The following is a 17,164-nucleotide window of genomic DNA, read 5'->3' as shown; positions in this document are numbered from 1 at the left end:
GAATAACTTGATTTCTCAATAGATTGACTCTTGGTAGTGGCGGCACAACCTTATGCCACTTACTTGTTGCAGTCATAAAGATAAATTCAAAACAGTTGTTGACTTTAGGTTAAAAAAAAAAAATCAAAGAGATAATTGATTCCTTCCGACATAGCTTCAAGGGGGAGGAGTACTGGTAAATCCAAACAGGATGAAGCAGCTCTCCCCAGGCAGTTTAGCAACATAAGCAAAAATTAAATGTTAAGATCACATTTAGGCCAGGCTCAGTGGCTCACTCCTGTAATCCTAACACCTTGGGAGGACGAGGTGGGAAGATGGTCTAAGCCCAGAAGTTCAAGCCTAGCTTGGGCAACATAGTGAGATCTGCCTCTACAATTTTTTTTTAAGATCCCATTAGAACTGTTTAGATTATAATACAATTTTACACGGTGATTTTACTATATGCAGTTTAATACTGCTGCTCCAATAGGTGCCAGTAACGACCGTTTATGCTGAAATCAATTACAGTAGGCAGATGGAAATGCCCACGCAAGCCTTTTACTTCCCCATTTAAAGAAGGTTTCATTCTAAACATTTATGTTCACTTTTTAACCAACAGCCTGTACGTCTAGGAGATCACCAAACATCCTTGAAAAAATCCTAGACATGTGCTTGTCATTGCTCCCTTGAGGGTAGTTTTTAAACAATGAAATGAAATGCTCTATCAGAAATGTTAACACAAGCCGGGCATGGTGGCTCACACCTGTAATCCCAACAATTTGGGAGGCTAAGGCGGACGGATCACCTGACGTCAGGAGTTCAAGACCAGCCTGGCCAACATGGTGAAACCCCATCTCTACCAAAAATACAAAAATTAGCCAGGAGTGCTGGCACTGGCCTGTAATGAGAGCGATCAGGGAGGCTGAGGCAGGAGAATTGCTTGAACCTGGGAGGCAGAGGTTGCAGTGAGCCGAGATTGCGCCATTGCATTCCAGCCTGGGTGACAGAGAGAAACTGCATCTCAAAAAAACTAAATAAAATAAAATAAATGTTAACACAAAATTTAGAGGAAAAACTGGAATGGTGCTGAGTTCTCTCAAGATTGTGAAAATAAAGCAAAAGATGACAGTGCCACTTACAAAAGTTACATTTATTATCACTATGCAGAACATACTGAAAATGCTGAGATCTTTAAAAAGATAGTCTACTGATGTCTGTTTGTTGTAGTTAGAAATATTAGTTGCAATATAAAACTATAATCGTGGAATATTACTATCACATTATACCAGTATTCCTGCTTTACAGGATGTAAACTTTCTTTATAGGATGTAACACGACATCTTTTCATCTTTTTTTTTTTTTTTTTTTGAGACGGAGTCTCACTCTGTCACCCAGGCTGGAATGCAGTGCTGCAATCTCGGCTCACTACAACCTCCGCCTCCCGGGTTCAAGTGATTCTTGTGCCTCAGTCTCCCAAGTAGCTGGGATTGAAGGCATGAGCGACCATGCCTGGCTAATTTTTGTATTTTTAGTAGAGATGGGGTTTCATCGCGTTGGCCAGGTTTGTCTCATCTCACTGCTTTATCATTTTTTGCTCCTGACCTCAGGTGATCCGCCCACCTTGGCCACCCAAAGTAACAAGACATCTTTCCATCTATCAGCCCGGTAACTTACTAGATCTGGTTACATATAGTTTCTCTGACACCTTCCTCCCTATTGCTCCTTCTACCAGCATTACTCCAGATAGAATGAACAGAACTTTTCCAGAGTGCTTTTCACATTTACTAACCACTTTTACATCCATCATCTCGTGTTCCAACCAGCAACTTTGGGATGCATGACACTTGTGTTATCATCATTTTATCTTATATATGAGGCAATGACACTACATCCTGGTCCCCATATCTCGTACGGAACTGTTTCTAATATAGCACACCGTCTCCAGTGCACTGGCAACTTTATAGAGAATAAGCCTGTAATGCCTGATTTGGCTGCACTTAGCTTCAAAGGTCTTGTAATGCCTGAAGACCATAATAGCACTGACTTATGATAATCTAGTTCAAGTTCCGTTTGCAGAAGTGGATCTGTCATACTTCCTGTCTAAGCCCAGCAGTGTTAGGCTGCACTAGAGATTATGAAGACTAGGAATAGAGTTTAGAGAAAATGTAAACCAACAAGAACTAAGAATATGTGCAAAATGATCAAGAAACTAGTCTGCAGGGGTAACATAATTGGGTAAGGTCAGTTGTAATTTTGAGGAAACATCCATTTACAAATTACAGAATTTGTTTCCACAATTGCAGAGATTCCTATACAACGTTAGAAAAACTACATTTAATTGAAAATAAGAAATCAGGTATTAGGTGAAATAGAGATCCTAATCAAGAGAAGGTGAGAATGAAAAAAGCAACACTAAAATGCAATCACAAAGTTTATTCAATTAAATAAATAGGAGGCACTGTAACTATCTTGATGAACACCGCAAAAGCTGTTTCGTCAAAGAACTCACAGGACACACAGACAAGTAACTCTCCAGCGGCATGAAATGCATCCAGAAATCCAAACCATTTTGCCAGGTATTTAAACAGAGAGGGTAGTGTCTAGATTCACGCGGGGACTTGGCTTTTGACGTACACACTCTATATTTGGTTTAGCGTACTCGGGAAGATCTATTAAAGCCCTGATTACTTATGCTGCTTCCGTGTCTATTCCCTAAGGTTACGAGGCATACCAGAAGTCCAAGTTTCTTTGTTCTGTACCAGGACGGACGCCGGTCATAAATACTGAACCATCGTAGCCCAGCCACTTCACCCACACCAGGGTAAAAGGGTGGGGGAGCGAAGGAGGGGCAAGGTTCCATCCCGAGCACAACTACCAGAAACGGAAAAGCGACGGGGTGGGGGGCCAAACTGCCAAATACAAACAGGACCCGAGCCAAGGGCGGGGACCTAAGCTGGGCGGGGATCCAGGAAGCACCTCCCGAGCAGGTTCTATGGCTCCCCCAACCAAGGGTAATCCTCTGGGTTTCCTCTCCCCGGACGTCGTGGGCACGCGCCCGACAGACTTTCGCCCCTAGGCCGGTTCCCAGTCCAGCTCTGGAGCCACCGTGCCGAGTTCTCCCAGGTCGCACTCACCCCGGAGGAAGCCTTGGCCCCCTCGTCCTCTTCGCCCCTCCAGGCCGGCGACGTGGGGCTGACGGCCAGGTCGCAAAAAGCAGCGCCGAGCGGAGCCCGCTCCCCTCGGTCGGCGGTGGAGACCCCAGCCCAATGCCTCGGCCGCAGTGGCACGGCAGCGGCGGCAGCAGCTGACCCGGACACAGTGAGACGCCCCGGCGGAAGTGATAACATCCCGACCTCCTCCGGGCGCTGCAGCCGGCGGTGGCGGCGGCGGAGGCGGAGGCGTGGCGTCTTCTTGAAACCCACACAGCATACCCCAACCCCCTCAGACGTCACGGGCTATCGCTCGCGCCTGCACGCGCGGGGTCGGCTTTCCTTGCCTGTGGGCGGACCCGTCGCGTCGATTCCTTATTGGTGGCGTTACTACGCCTCAAGGCTTTTCTTCACTCTTTGCTGTCCGCAGGGACGCTTCCCGGTAGTTTCAGTTATTTTTGTTTTCTTTCTACCTGTCTTTATTGATCATTACAGTAGGTGAAATTATCGATATCAATAATAATATCGTAATGCAATAGGTGCAATTATCATATCAATATTATTACAACAGGTGCAATTATCAACGATCAATAATAATGTGAATTATAAAATGGATGAAATAAGGGGAGGAGGTCGGGCGCGGTGGCTTACGCTTGTAATCTCAGCACTTTGTGGGGGCGAGGCGGGTGGATTACCGGAGGTCAAGAGCTCGAGACCAGCCTGGCCAACATGGTGAAACCTCGTCTCTACTAAACATGCAGAAATTAGCTGGGCGTGGTGGCGCGCGTCTGTAATCCCAACTACTCAGCAGGCGGATGAGCCAGTCGTGCCTTGATCCAGTTCAACAAGAACAAACATCCGTCTCAATAAGAGAAAAAGGGAAAAAAAATAAAAAAAGAATAAAAGGAAGGAAGGAAGGAAGGAAAGGAAAAGAAAAGAAAAGAAAAGAAATAAGGGGAGGAGGCCGGGCGCGGTGGCTCACGCCTGTAATCCCAGCACTTTGGGAGGCCGAGGCGGGCGGATCACGAGGTCAGGAGATCGAGACCATCCTGGCTAACACAGTGAAACCCCGTCTCTACTAAAAATACAAAAAATTAGCCGGGCGAGGTGGCGGGCGCCTGTAGTCCCAGCTACTCGGGAGGCTGAGGCAAGAGAATGGCGTGAACCCCGGGGGGCGGAGCCTGCAGTGAGCCGAGATCGCGCCACTGCACTCCAGCCTGGGCGACAGCGAGACTCTGAGAGAGAGAGAGAAAGAAAGGAAAGAGAGAAAAAGAAAGAAAAAAGAGAAAGAGAGAAAGGAAGAAAAAGAAAGAAAAGAAAGAAAGAAAAAGAAAAGAAAAGAGCAGAAAAGAAGAAAATTAGGTGGGCTTGATGGCATGCACCTGTGGTCTCAGCCACTTGGGAGGCTGAGGTGGGAGAATCACTTGAGCCTGGCAGGCGGCGGTTGTAGTGAGCCAAGATCGCGCCACTCCACTCCAGCCTGGGCGACAGCGAGACCCTGTCTTTAAAAAAAAAAAAAAAAAAAGTCCCTTTCCAAAGTTTCATCTGATAAATCCATAGAAAGGCTCAGCAGTCAAGTATTTGGGTGATTCCGTTAGGGTACGATCAGGACTGAGGGGAACAGAAAAGCTCAAAAATTTAAATCGTTGACTAAAAATGTAGCACTCTGCCTGGATTTCACGTTGCTTTGGCAACATTTACCCACCATTGGTAGATTAAAGTCCGTCTCTTTGATAAAATGGGAAGAAAATAGTACCTACCTTATAGGGGTTTTGTGAGATGAATTCATATATATGTATTAGGACCTTGGTTGTCATATTGTAATCACATTTAAGTATTAGGTATTCTTTTTATCCTAGTCTTGCAATTTCACTAAATAGCTAGTAGAGAAAACAAAACTGATCAACAGAGCTTTAGCTAAACAACTTCTTGGGCCAAGAAATTTCATCTTGAGTTACAGAAGTTTTTATAGTTTCGTATTTTTCTTCTTCAGTTCTGCAATGTGCAGAATTCCCCACAGGGTGGCAGAAAATCATTGGAAATCATATACAGTTATGTGATTTTTTTTTTTTTTTTTAAGATGTTTAGTTCCTTCTTCATTTTAGTAACTTTATCATTTAATAAGCTTGATCAGTGTTTGCTTTGGTTTCAAGTAAGCCATCCTATTATGTATCTTCTTATCCCTATCTCATTAATTATCCATACTTATTGTTGAAACATTGCAAACTACAAGTAAGCCAAAAAGATAATTATTATTAACATATTTATATATAGCCTTTCAGATTATATATATATACACACACATATATATTTTATGTATAAATTGCACATATAAGTCTTTATAAAAATCAGATAATATACTTAGTGGTTTATAATCTCCATTTTCTTCTTTTCATTTAAAATATGAGCTGGGTGCAGTGGCTCACACCTGTAATCCCAGCACTTTGGGAGGCTGAGGTGGGTGGATCACCCGAGGTCAGGAGTTCGAGACCAGCCTGGCCAACATGGAGAAACCACGTCTCTACTAAAAATACAGATATTGGCTGGGTGTGGTGGTGGGCACCTGTAATCCCAGCTGCTTGGGGGTGCTAAGACAGGAGAATCACGTGAACTCAGGAGGTAGAGGTTGCAGTGAGCCGAAATCACGCCATGCACTCTAGCCTGAGCAACAGAGTGAGACTGTGTCTTAAATAAAAATACAGATTCTGAGGCTTCACCCTCTACAGTCTATGGAAAGATATGGGAATCTATATATTATAAAAATAAATAAATAAAATATATTATGAACTCTTTCAAGTCAATAAATACATTCAAATGCTATTATTTTCATTATGGATAATTTATTTATTAAACAATCCTTTATTGACCTTTTAGATTGTTCCTTTTTTTTTTTTCTTTTTGAGACAAAGTCTCACTCTGTTGCCACGCTGGAGTGCAGTGGCATGGTCTCAGCTCACTGCAGCCTCCACCTTTTGATTTAAGTGATTCTCGTGCCTCAGCCTCCTGAGTAGCTGGGGTTATAGGCATGCGCCACCATGTCTGCTAAGTTGTGTACTTTTGGAGAGACAGGTTTTTGCCATGTTGCCCGGGGTTGTCCTGAACTCCTGGCCTCAAGTGAACTCCTGCCCACCTTGGCCTCCCAAAACGCTGGGAATACAGGTGTGAGCCACCAAGCCCAGCCTTGTTCCATTTTTTTTTTTTTTTTTTTTTGAGACAGAGTCTCGCTCTGTTGCCCTGGCTGGAGTGCAGTGGTGCGATCTTGGCTCACTGCAATCTCTGCCTCCCAGTTGAAGTGATTCTCCTGCCTCAGCCTCCCAAGTAGCTGGGATTACAGGTGTGCACCACCACGCCTGGCTAATTTTTGTGTAGTAGCGACAGGGTTTCACCGTGTTGGTCAGGCTGGTCTCGAACTCCTGACCTCAGGCAATCCTCCTGCCTCGGCCTCCCAAAGTGCTGGACAACACTTCATAGGTGGTCAAAAAGTCAGAAACATAGGACTAATTTATTTTCAAACAATGTATTAGTAACATTTTGAAATAATATTGCTCAATATATTTTCCTTTGACTTCCACATACTGTCTTAAGTGTCTCCAAAGCAATAAATCTAATTGTTAATCTAAAATACGATGTTAAAAATACACTGTAGGCCAGGCATGGTGCTCACGCCTGTGATCCCAGCACTTTGGGAGGTTGAGGTGGGCAGATCACCTGAGGTCCGGAGTTGGAGACCAGGCTGGCCAACGTGGTGAAACCCCACCTCTACTAAAAATACAAAATTTAGCTGGGTGTGGTGGCACACATCTGTAATCCCAGCTACTCAGGAAGCTGAGGCAGGGGAATCGGTTGAACCTGGGAGGTGGAAGTTTCAGTGAGCCGAGGTCGCGCAACTGAACTCCAGCCTGGATGACAGAGCGAGACTCTGTCTCAAAAAACAAACAAACAAAAAACCCCACTGTATTCCCTGTGTTTCCAGACTTTTTGGACAAGATTTACGGTATTTTTACAATTACTTATTGTTTCCATGAATAGGCAGATATTTAAGCTCTTAAAAATTGGGGGAAAATTCAGTGGAAAAAAAAGCGTGGCTTCCAGCCCTTATGCTCTACATAGCAGGTAACACTTGGAGAGTGATACATTAGCTCAGAGCCATGATCAACATTTTCTTGTGTAGTTTTTGGTGTTATGTTTAAAGAGGCATTCCTCACACTAAAATTATATAGTCACTGTTGTTTCCTTTTTCTTTTCTTTTTGAGACAGAGTCTCGCTCTGTCTCCTAGGCTGGAGTGCAGTGGCGTGATCTCGGCTCACTGCAACTTCCACCTCCTGGGTTCAAGCAATTCTCTGCCTCAGCCTCCTAAGTAGCTGGGATTACAGGTGCCCGCCACCATGCCCAGCTAATTTTTATATTTTTAGTAGAGACAGGTTTCACCATTTTGGCCAGGCTGATCTTGAACTCCTGACCTCGTGATCCACCCGCCTCGGCCTCCCAAAGTGCTGGGATTACAGTGAGCCACCGTGCCTGGCCCATCACTGTTGTTTTCTTCTGGTGGTCTTATAGTTTCTTTTTCTTTTTTCTTTTTTTTTTTTTACATATGAATATTAAATCCAATTGGCATTTTGTGTATATGCTTATGATATGAATAGGGAGTCTGACTTTACTAAACTGACTAAATAGTTTGTGTAAAAGCATTTATTGAATAATCCAGTAATTCTTGAACTCACCTAGGACTCAGTCAAATGAATGTTTACTTTCAAAGTTGTCATTTTAGGTTACCCACTTCTTTCAAGTATCCATTCATTTGATACATCTTTATTTACTTATTTAAATATTTATTTAGAAATGGGGTCTTGCTATTTTACCTAGGCTGGTCTCGAACTCCTGGCCTCAAGCAATCCTCCTGCCTCAGCCTCTCGAAATGCTCTGCCATGCCCGCTTGATACATATATATATATGTTTTGAGACAGGGTTTCACTCTGCCATCTAGGCTGGAGTGCAGTGGCACGATCTTGGCTTACTGCAACCTCTGCCTTCCGGGTTTGTGCCTCAGCCATCAGAGTAGCAGGACTATAGGCGTGTGCCACCACACCTGGCTAATTTTTTTATTTTTATTTTTTAGTAGAGACAGGGTTTCGCCATGTTGACCAGGCTGGTCTCCAACTCCTGACCTTAAGTGATCTGCCTGCTTCAGCCTCTCAAAGTGCTGGGATTACAGGTGGGAGCCACCACACCTGACCAGTAAATCTTTATTGAACAATATCATAAATCATTGCTGTTGGGCCCCGAGGATGCAGGAAAAAAAAGACATAGTATCTGCCTTCAAAGAGCTTATCAACTGGTTAGGGAGAGGAGCAATGAAGACAATAAACAATTTGGTGGATTGAGGTGACCTTGGTACTTTTAAGGTGCAGCTAAATTGAAGGGAGCTAAACGGATTAGAGAGTGGGAGATAAAGGCAGTAGAGGTTTTCTGAATGAGGAGATCTTGAGCTTAGTAACAAGAGCATGATCTTTCTGGCAGAGGGAATTGGCATATGCAAATTCACAGAGGCTTCTAGGAACTGCAATGTTCAGCATGACCAGAGGACAAGCAATGGGAGAAGGGGTGGCTGTGAACAGCCCTTAACAAAAAGAAAGTAGTCAAAGGCCAGATTAAAAAGGGATTTTTTAATGGTAAGGATTTATTTGTAGCCAATATAATGAGCAATGTGGAAAAGCAATCACCTATTAATTTATAATCGCATTCCAAAAGAAGAGATTGAAAGGTATCCTGCACAGTGGCAGCAGCATTAGGATGAGTCCTCCTAAGACAACGAACTTTGAGAAAGGCAGCAATCATTTGAATATATGCTTCAGTATGTGTTAAAAGCATTTATGATACCTTGTCACACTTCATACATTAAAATAAAAGTGCTCAGCCAACATAGACTTGGAAGAGGTGCTGAGCCTGTGCCAAGAGTGGTGGGTAGTGATAAAAGGCTGCAGGCATGGACATGATGGCTAGAGGGGAAGGCAGAAGACACCATCTGACCTATGCTAACAGGGAGTGATGTATCAGACTCTGATGAGAACAGGCCCTCTGACAACTTCTTGAAAGAATGATGATAGGCCAGGTGTGGTGGCTCACACCTGTAATCCCAGCACTTTGGGAGGTCGAGGCGGGCGGATCACGAGGTCAAGAAATCGAGATCATCCTGGCCAAAATGGTGAGACCCTGTCTCTAAAAATACAAAAATTAGCTGGGCATGGTGGTGCGTGTCTGTAATCCCAGCTACTTGGGAGGCTGAGGCAGGAGAATTGCTTGAACCTGGGAGGCAGAGGTTGCAGTGAGCTGAGATCATGCCACTGTATTCCAGCCTGGGCGACAGAGTGAGACTCCGTGTCAAAAAAGAAAAAGAAAAAGAAAAAAAAAGAATGATAACAGTGTTCAGGGTGAGTGGTGGAGCGGCTTTTCTCTGGGAAGCTCTCTCTATTATTAGGCACATTGTTTCCACAGGGAAGGATCATGTGTAGCCTGGGAATTACTAATTACTCCTCCAGTCCCCTACTCCCCAGATTTCCTTTTTTTGTTTGTAATTATTCTGTATTGGGATACATTTTGTATCCTGTTTCCCTGCTCCATCTGGCCCACTCTGCCATGACGTGTGAGAGTCTTGTGCTAAGTTCTGTTCAGCACACAGATTCTTGGATAGCTTTTTTTCTGCTTCTTTGTGCTTTGCTATTCCCACTGCTCATCCTTCCTCCTTTCATCAAACCAGCCTCATAGCATCTCCCAACAGACGGAGAATTTGGGGTATGCTATTAGTCTGTACTAACAGGGCATGTTGTACTCCTTTAAATAATTTTTGTAAATAATTAAAAGCCTCTCCTCACACAGTCTTCCTCTGAATGTTTCTCATAATTCCTACCTTACAGATGGAACAACGAAGGTGTCTATTAGAATGGAAAAGTTCCTCACACAGCTGCTGCCATCCCATGTGACGCTTTTCTGTAGATTAGCCAAGGAATCTCTTCTGGCTAATGGAGAAGCCTTCAGAATGGGCTGAGCCCTTCCGGTTCAGCTCAACAACCTTGCCCCAAGCAGCTGATAAAGCTCCTTGGTGTCTTGAGCTGATAAAGCTCAATAGACGTCTTTGTTCAAATTTTCAAAAGCTAGGCCTCCCCCCTGGGCAGGTAGAGCCTTGCTCCAGAGCATGTGGCTTGATAAACAGAATGTTCCCTCAGCTGAGTCCTGTGTATAGGGCACAACCTGCTCAGCTGGACAGACTGGCCCTGTGTCCCCACCAAGGTCTTGGAATCGCATGTAATTATTTTCCCTATAATAAGAAGACTTCCTTGGGCTGGGTGCTTACGTTTGTAATCCCAGCACTTTGGAAGGCCAAGGCCGGCCGATCACTTTTGGTTAGGAGTCCCAGATGAACCTGTTCCAGATGGCGAAACCCCATCTCCACTAAAAACACACACAAAAAATTAGCCCTGTGTGGTGGCTCACGCCTGTAATCCCAACTACTGGTGAGGCTGAGGCAGGAGAATTGCTTGAATCCAGGAGACGGAGGTTGCAGTGAGCCAAGATCGCTCCACTGCACTCCAGCCTGGACGTCAGAGCGAGACCCTTTCTCAAAAAAAAAAAAAAAAAAAAAAAGACTCCTTTATTGTTCTGTCGATAAAGCATCTTTGGAGGATTGGATCTCTACATGAAGATTCTGTTTCTAGATACATTTACATATGCTACTTAATGATGTTCACTAGAACTGCTTCCCAGCACCCAAGCCAACCTTGGACTAGAAGATGAGAGAGGATGAAGAAGATATTTAAGACGATGCTTAGGAAATGCCTGTGTAAGTTCAAATTTTAGAAGATATAAGATACATCGCACAAAACTCACATGCTGCTTTACTTTTCACTGTAGGATTTTATGGACAGATTGTTATTCTCACTTACAAGCATATAAATTCAGTGATGTTTGGCAGCTTGCTCATAATTTTCAAAAAAACATGAAGTAACCTTTTTACATGGGCTGAAGATGTCTTTGCTGGTTTAGCTTGAGGGTAAAACTGGATACAATTATATATTCATTTAATAATTCATAACGAGTTGAAATGAATGTGTGTATATTTTTCACTTGTTCACTTTATAAAATTCAAAACTAAACCCAGCAGCAGTTTTGTCTTTGGCATGGTGACAAGTTTCCTTTCTACAGTGAACCAGTCAAAGAAATTGTTCCAGAGAGAATTTGTGCTTCCCAATTTCAGAAAATCAAATTGGACTGTACACAATTACACATCACCGTTGTGTGATGCTTCCACATCCCAGAGTGTGCAAGAGAGAAGTAGCAATATACATTTCCAAGAAATACTTCCATATCCGACTGGGTGTAGTGGCTCATGCTTGTAATCCCAGCACTTTGGGAGGCCGAGGCAGGTGGACCACCTGAGGTTGAGAGTTTGAGACCAGCCTGACCAACATGGAAAAACCTTGTCTCTACTAAAAATACAAAAAAATTAGCCGGGCATGCTGGTGCATGCCTGTATTCCCAGCTACTCAGGATGCTGAGGCAGGAGAATCGCTTGAACCCGGGAGGCAGAGGTTGTGGTGAGCTAAGATTGTGCCATTGCACTTCAGCCTGGGCAACAAGAGTGGAACTCCATCTCAAAAAAAAAAAAAAAAAAAGAAATACTTCCATATACAGTTAGATTATAGCCATTCAAGGGAAAAACTAGGCTTAGTTGTCAGAGGATTTTATTGCACAGAACTTTAGAGATTCAACTCATTCAAAGAAATAGCTAGGTTATAATTTGCAGTGAAGTGAGACTGAGAGTTCAGATCTGGACATAGTCGTGTTTGCTGAGGAGGAGGGGGTGTGCATTTCATCCGACAGAAGTTGGGAAAGGCTGACACTAGCTTAGATGACTCATCAAAACCAATAGTGTGAGGAAATCGCTTTTTTTTTTTTGAGACAGAGTCTCGCTCTGCCGCCCAGGCTGAAGTGCAATGGCACAATCTCAGCTCACTGCAACCTCCACCTCCCAGGTTCAAGCAATTCTCCTGCATCAGCCTCCGGAGTAGCTGGGACTACAGGCACGTCACTGCGTCAGGCTAATTTCTTTTTTTTTTTTTTTTTGAGAAGAAGTCTCGCTCTTTCACCCAGGCTGGAGTGCAGTGGCTCGATTTTGGCTCACTGCAGTCTCCGCCCCCCGGGGTTCACACCATTCTCCTGCCTCAGCCTCCTGCGTAGCTGGGACTACAGGCGCCCGCCACCGCGCCCCGCTAATTTTTTGTATTTTTAATAGAGATGGGGTTTCACCGTGTTAGCCAGGATGATCTCGATCTCCTGACCTCGTGATCCGCCCGCCTCGGCCTCCCAAAGTGCTGGGATTACAGGTGTGAGCCACCGCGCCCGGCCCTCAGGCTAATTTTTGTATTTTTAGTAGAGATGGGGTTTCACCAAGTTGGCCAGGTTGGCCTGGAACTCCTGATCTCAGGTGATCAGCCCACCTCAGCCTCCCAAAGTGCTGGGATTACAGGTGTGAGTCACCGCGCCCGGCCAGTGTGAAGAAATCTTAGAGTTCATATTCAAGTCCTCTGTGAGGATATTTCTGCAGTCATAAAAACTTACAAATATGAGTTTAAAATTATCTGAGGATATAAATTTTAGATCATAAAATCATAAACTTTGGCAAAATCATAGCAACCACTTGCTTACTATCATAGTTGCCATTTGGAAAGTAGCTGATGGACAGTGATGCATGTACACTGAGTCCTCTACACTGAATAGTATACAAGATCTTCTACACTCAACAGGGGTCATTACAAAAATGATTCTTCACTTAAATAATTAATGCTCTTGCAAAAGTATTAATACATAGTATCTGCATGCTTGGTTTATAATTAAAATAAAGATTAATCTTGATGAGGGAAGTGGATTTCGCTCTTTCTTCTGTTCTTCAGGATATGAAATGTTAGTAACACTGTGATCAACTATATTTAGAAAAACATGAATAAGCAATAGCCTCCAATTAGAAAAAAGCAGTTTGTTTGATTGATTGATAATTTTAGCAGTGATAATGTTTTTTAAATTATTTTTGGGGTGGGTAAGTAGAAGTAAGAATTGATCAACTAAAGCTAACTGTTTTGTGGTCAATTTCAGTCTCCTTATCCAGATTAACACAAAATTAGGTATAACACTGTTGTTCATCAAAGCATTAATCATTCATTCTGCATCTTTAGAGTCAAAGCATAATCTTATTTGTTTAGAGAAAACAAATGCATTTCAAAATACGCAAGTAATTGTTGGGTCAATTGGAAATTTTATTATATTTAACAAAACAAAGCACTGATATGGCTCTATGTAAGGCACATGCATTTTTTATTTAACACAAATACAAAAATTAAAATGTGGCATCTAATTCACTGTTGCAACGGGTAAATGTTCTACAAGTGTATTTCCAAAAATAGTTTACATCCTAAAAGTAACTTAGCTGAGATAATCTAGGTTATTATTTGTATTTTAAACATGGGAACTCTGTAAATTGATAAAAATATACTAACTTAGTTTTAAAAATGAATTTCAGTATAACTGAGAAGAAAATATTAAAATTGTAACATTATTTCTCATTTATATGATAAAGAAGGAGAAACACCTTCTCCTAATACAATTGCTAAAACAGCAAATTATACTTACTAGGAAAAAGAAGAAAGCTTTCCAATTTCAGGTATATACATAATAGGGAGAAATGAAATGAGAAGTTCAGTATGAATTACTATCTTTAAAAGATCCTTAATATCTAAAATCTGGATTTTTTTTTAGTGGAATACTAATTCCTTAGCAGATTACTCATTTAATATGAATTATTTTAATGTAAGACATACACACACACATATATGAATGAGATGCCATTCCATCTATATGCCTTGTGTGTAGTTTGAGGTACGGGGGCGGGATTTGAATCAGTAAGATGACTGATGCCTGAAATTACATTATTCGTCTTTCCTTAATTAGCTTATGACACTGATCCATGTTAAAATGCAATTCTTTTTCATAGAAGGGCTCAACACATAAATCTTATGCTAAAATGGAAGGCGTGCGAACTTGGTTGGGGTTAAGAGGAGCATTTTGATTATTATTTTTCTACAGTCTCTGTGACCTTAGGCAAGTTACCTAACTTCCCCTGACATTGTTTCCTTATCATTAATTTCTGACGTACCTAAGACTCATTTTATCTAAGTTAGCATTTTGCCTGAAGCTGAGATGATTATTTCCTTGATTTTTAGAAATTCACTAAAATGTTATGTGGATGTTGAAGTACAAGCATCTGAAAATTATATTTTACATGTCTATATTCTGTCTTTTCAAAAAATGGCATAACACAAGAAGACCATCCAAATACGTACCTAATTCCACGCCAGGTAATAGGAAAGATTTAAAAAATCTGAATATTCACAAGGTATGTTGGTATTTACGGTTTTCAGGTTTGCACAGTATAGGAGATAGAGCCCTGAACTCAGAATCAGCAAATTTTCTTTAAAATTTTAATCTGACCATTGAATTTGTAGATCTTCCTCCCCCTACTCCCTCCCACTTCATTCCTATCTGTGTTATCTAAGACTAGAAACCAGGCAACAACATATGAAGAAACAGATGACAGTTTCAGGCATTCCCTTGAACTGATTATTTTTTGTTTAAGGCCTATTCTGAAAATGCAGAATTCCTTCAAAGTTTTGTCTATAAGACTGCCTCTTCTTTTTTTTTTTTTTTTTTTTTGAGACGGAGTCTCGCTCTGTCGCCCCAACTGGAGTGCAATGGCGTGGTCTCTGCTCACTGCAACCTCTGCCTCCCAGGTTCAAGCAATTCTCCTACCCCAGCCTCCCGAGTAGCTGGGATTACAGGCGTGTGCCACCATGCCCGGTTAATTTTTGTATTTTTAGTAGAGACAAGAGTTTCACCATGTTGGCCAGGATGGTCTTGGACTCCTGGCCTCAAGCGATCTGCCCCCCTCGGCCTCCCAAAGTCCTGGGATTACAGATGTGAGCCACCACGCCTGGCCAAGACTGCCTCTTCTTGTAATAGTTTTTGCTTCAGGTCCTTATCCAACCTGGTGGTATAGAGAATGCATGCTGAAATGTTTCAAATCACTTGAAACTTGCTCTTTTTTTCATTTTAATAATTCTTTTTTGTGTTTTGACTATTAAGAAAACCATTCCCTAGCAAATGAATTTCTTGGCTCGGCTATATATATTTGTAAAGTATTAATAAAAATGTGTGTATTTTTAGGTTCTTCTAGCTAGTGTACAATATATTTCCGAAGATGTCCTTGGGGCCTCTTAAATAAGGAATCTTTTTGTTAAATTAACGAATCTATTCAAAATTAAGCTTCTTATTTCTGTTTATTTATTTATTTTTAAGTCACAGGTTGTGGTCTTCACTGCCCATCTTCTTCTACACCCTTATAAAATGGTTTGGTATTTCATTTTTGATCTAGGAAAGAATAATTCATTTTTATCTTCATTTAATTTTAATAGTCAAGGAGTAGTCTATAAAGATTGAATAAATTTAATCCTTCTGCAATTAGTGTCAAGTTAATTCATTCTGGATGTGAATAACTGAAGAAATACAGACCCTCCCACACACTGACAGACACCTTTATCAGGTTTAATGTTTTATGTAAATGATCCTACTTGAAAGGAAGTTGTCTTGTTTCTCCCTCCTCCCTTTCTGTCCTTGTTAATTGTTTTTAAACCTAAACTTTCTCTCAGCATTTTCTCAGGACTATAGTACCATTCACTGGATCAACTGTGTTGATCCTACAAAGGTAACACATTCTGCCGCTGATTTGACTCCTTTGCACAGAGAAATTCTTCAGTTTTTCCCCTCTCATAAAAGTTCACAACCATGTAACTTCTGTGGGTTGCTCCAGCAAGGATATGATCAGACCTCATGAGGATTAAAAGGATCTGGGTATGTCTCGCGTGCAGCAAGCAGATAGGATTATTGTAAGTAGCCTTTTGTCTTGCCCAACACGATCCATCTGAATCAACCCAGATTTGATCAACCCAGAGATGACTTCTCTGAGCCAGAATATTTTCCCTCCTATGGAGAAGCCAACATACAAAAATCTATCAAGCAGATCAACATCTAAAACATTAAAAATACCCTTTCTGCTTTCTTTCCATTAAAATCAACACTTGAGGTTATATAGCTGGTGTTCATATAGATTTTAAAATGAACCACCTTAAAACATAAGGAATATAACAATCTAATATACTTCTTTTAATTTCAGTGCAGCTATAAAGGCATACTGGCTATTACTAACATGACTCATCAAGATTTTTTTAAAAGATAATTTAGTTATTTCTTGTCAAGTCACTATTTAATGTTACTTTCTACATTTGCTGTGATAAGCATTAAAATCTGTATATTGGTTGATAAATCATTGTTTAGGAGTGTCTAAAGGGTTCAGTAAATGGTATGAAATTGCCATAGTGTAGTAAATGGTTATTTGATAATGAATGAAATTGTTTGAAAATACTGTTAAAATGTCAAGTTTAAACATATAGATCATTACTCAAAAGGAAGGCAAACATGGAAACCACAGTGACATCATAAATATACTGCAATAAACACATTTATTTATACCAGGCAAGTTGTAGGTACTTTGTATAAATGTGTACAAATTGATCTATGAAGTTAATTTCAATCTGTAAAAGTAATTGCATTGGTTTAACTTATTTAACTCTCCTTACAATAATATTTATTGCAGAAAAAGAAGGTAAAGAAATAAATGATGATAAATAGACAAAATACATAGGAAATGGGAATTGTTTTACAATTTAATTACACTGTCACATAAAATTATCACACAAATACACCAATCCGACAGCAGAAATATATTAAAACCCTATTATCCAACGTAGGGAACAGTTTTTTTTTGCTGGCCTTTATTTCATTTACACATTTAAGATAATTTTCTTTTTTTCTACCAGCATGAAATGTCTAAACAATGTCAAAAGCAAAAAGAGTAAGTCAGGAACAAAAATTATTT

The 17,164-nt window shown here is 41.3% G+C and overlaps 1 protein-coding gene across 2 annotated transcripts in view; it reads right to left on the bottom strand.

Annotated features, from left to right (window-relative positions):
* The window catches only part of BNIP2 (BCL2 interacting protein 2), a 30,548-nt gene extending 27,164 nt beyond the window's left edge, over nucleotides 1-3,384 (bottom strand). The window contains exon 1 of one of the 2 annotated variants that reach the window (XM_032175998.2): nucleotides 3,114-3,384. In XM_032175998.2, coding sequence (XP_032031889.1) covers nucleotides 3,114-3,326 — 213 coding nt within the window. In that variant the 5' untranslated portion in view covers nucleotides 3,327-3,384. The remainder of the gene's footprint in view (nucleotides 1-3,113) is intronic. The other variant, XM_032175999.2, reaches the window with a different exon arrangement.
* Between the last annotated feature and the right edge of the window lie 13,780 nt (nucleotides 3,385-17,164).

The sequence above is a fragment of the Hylobates moloch genome, unplaced genomic scaffold (genome assembly GCF_009828535.3).
Source record: "Hylobates moloch isolate HMO894 unplaced genomic scaffold, HMol_V3 SCAFFOLD_14, whole genome shotgun sequence".
In the NCBI taxonomy this organism is placed as follows: domain Eukaryota; kingdom Metazoa; phylum Chordata; class Mammalia; order Primates; family Hylobatidae; genus Hylobates; species Hylobates moloch.
This window is presented reverse-complemented; position numbering and strand designations above follow the sequence as displayed.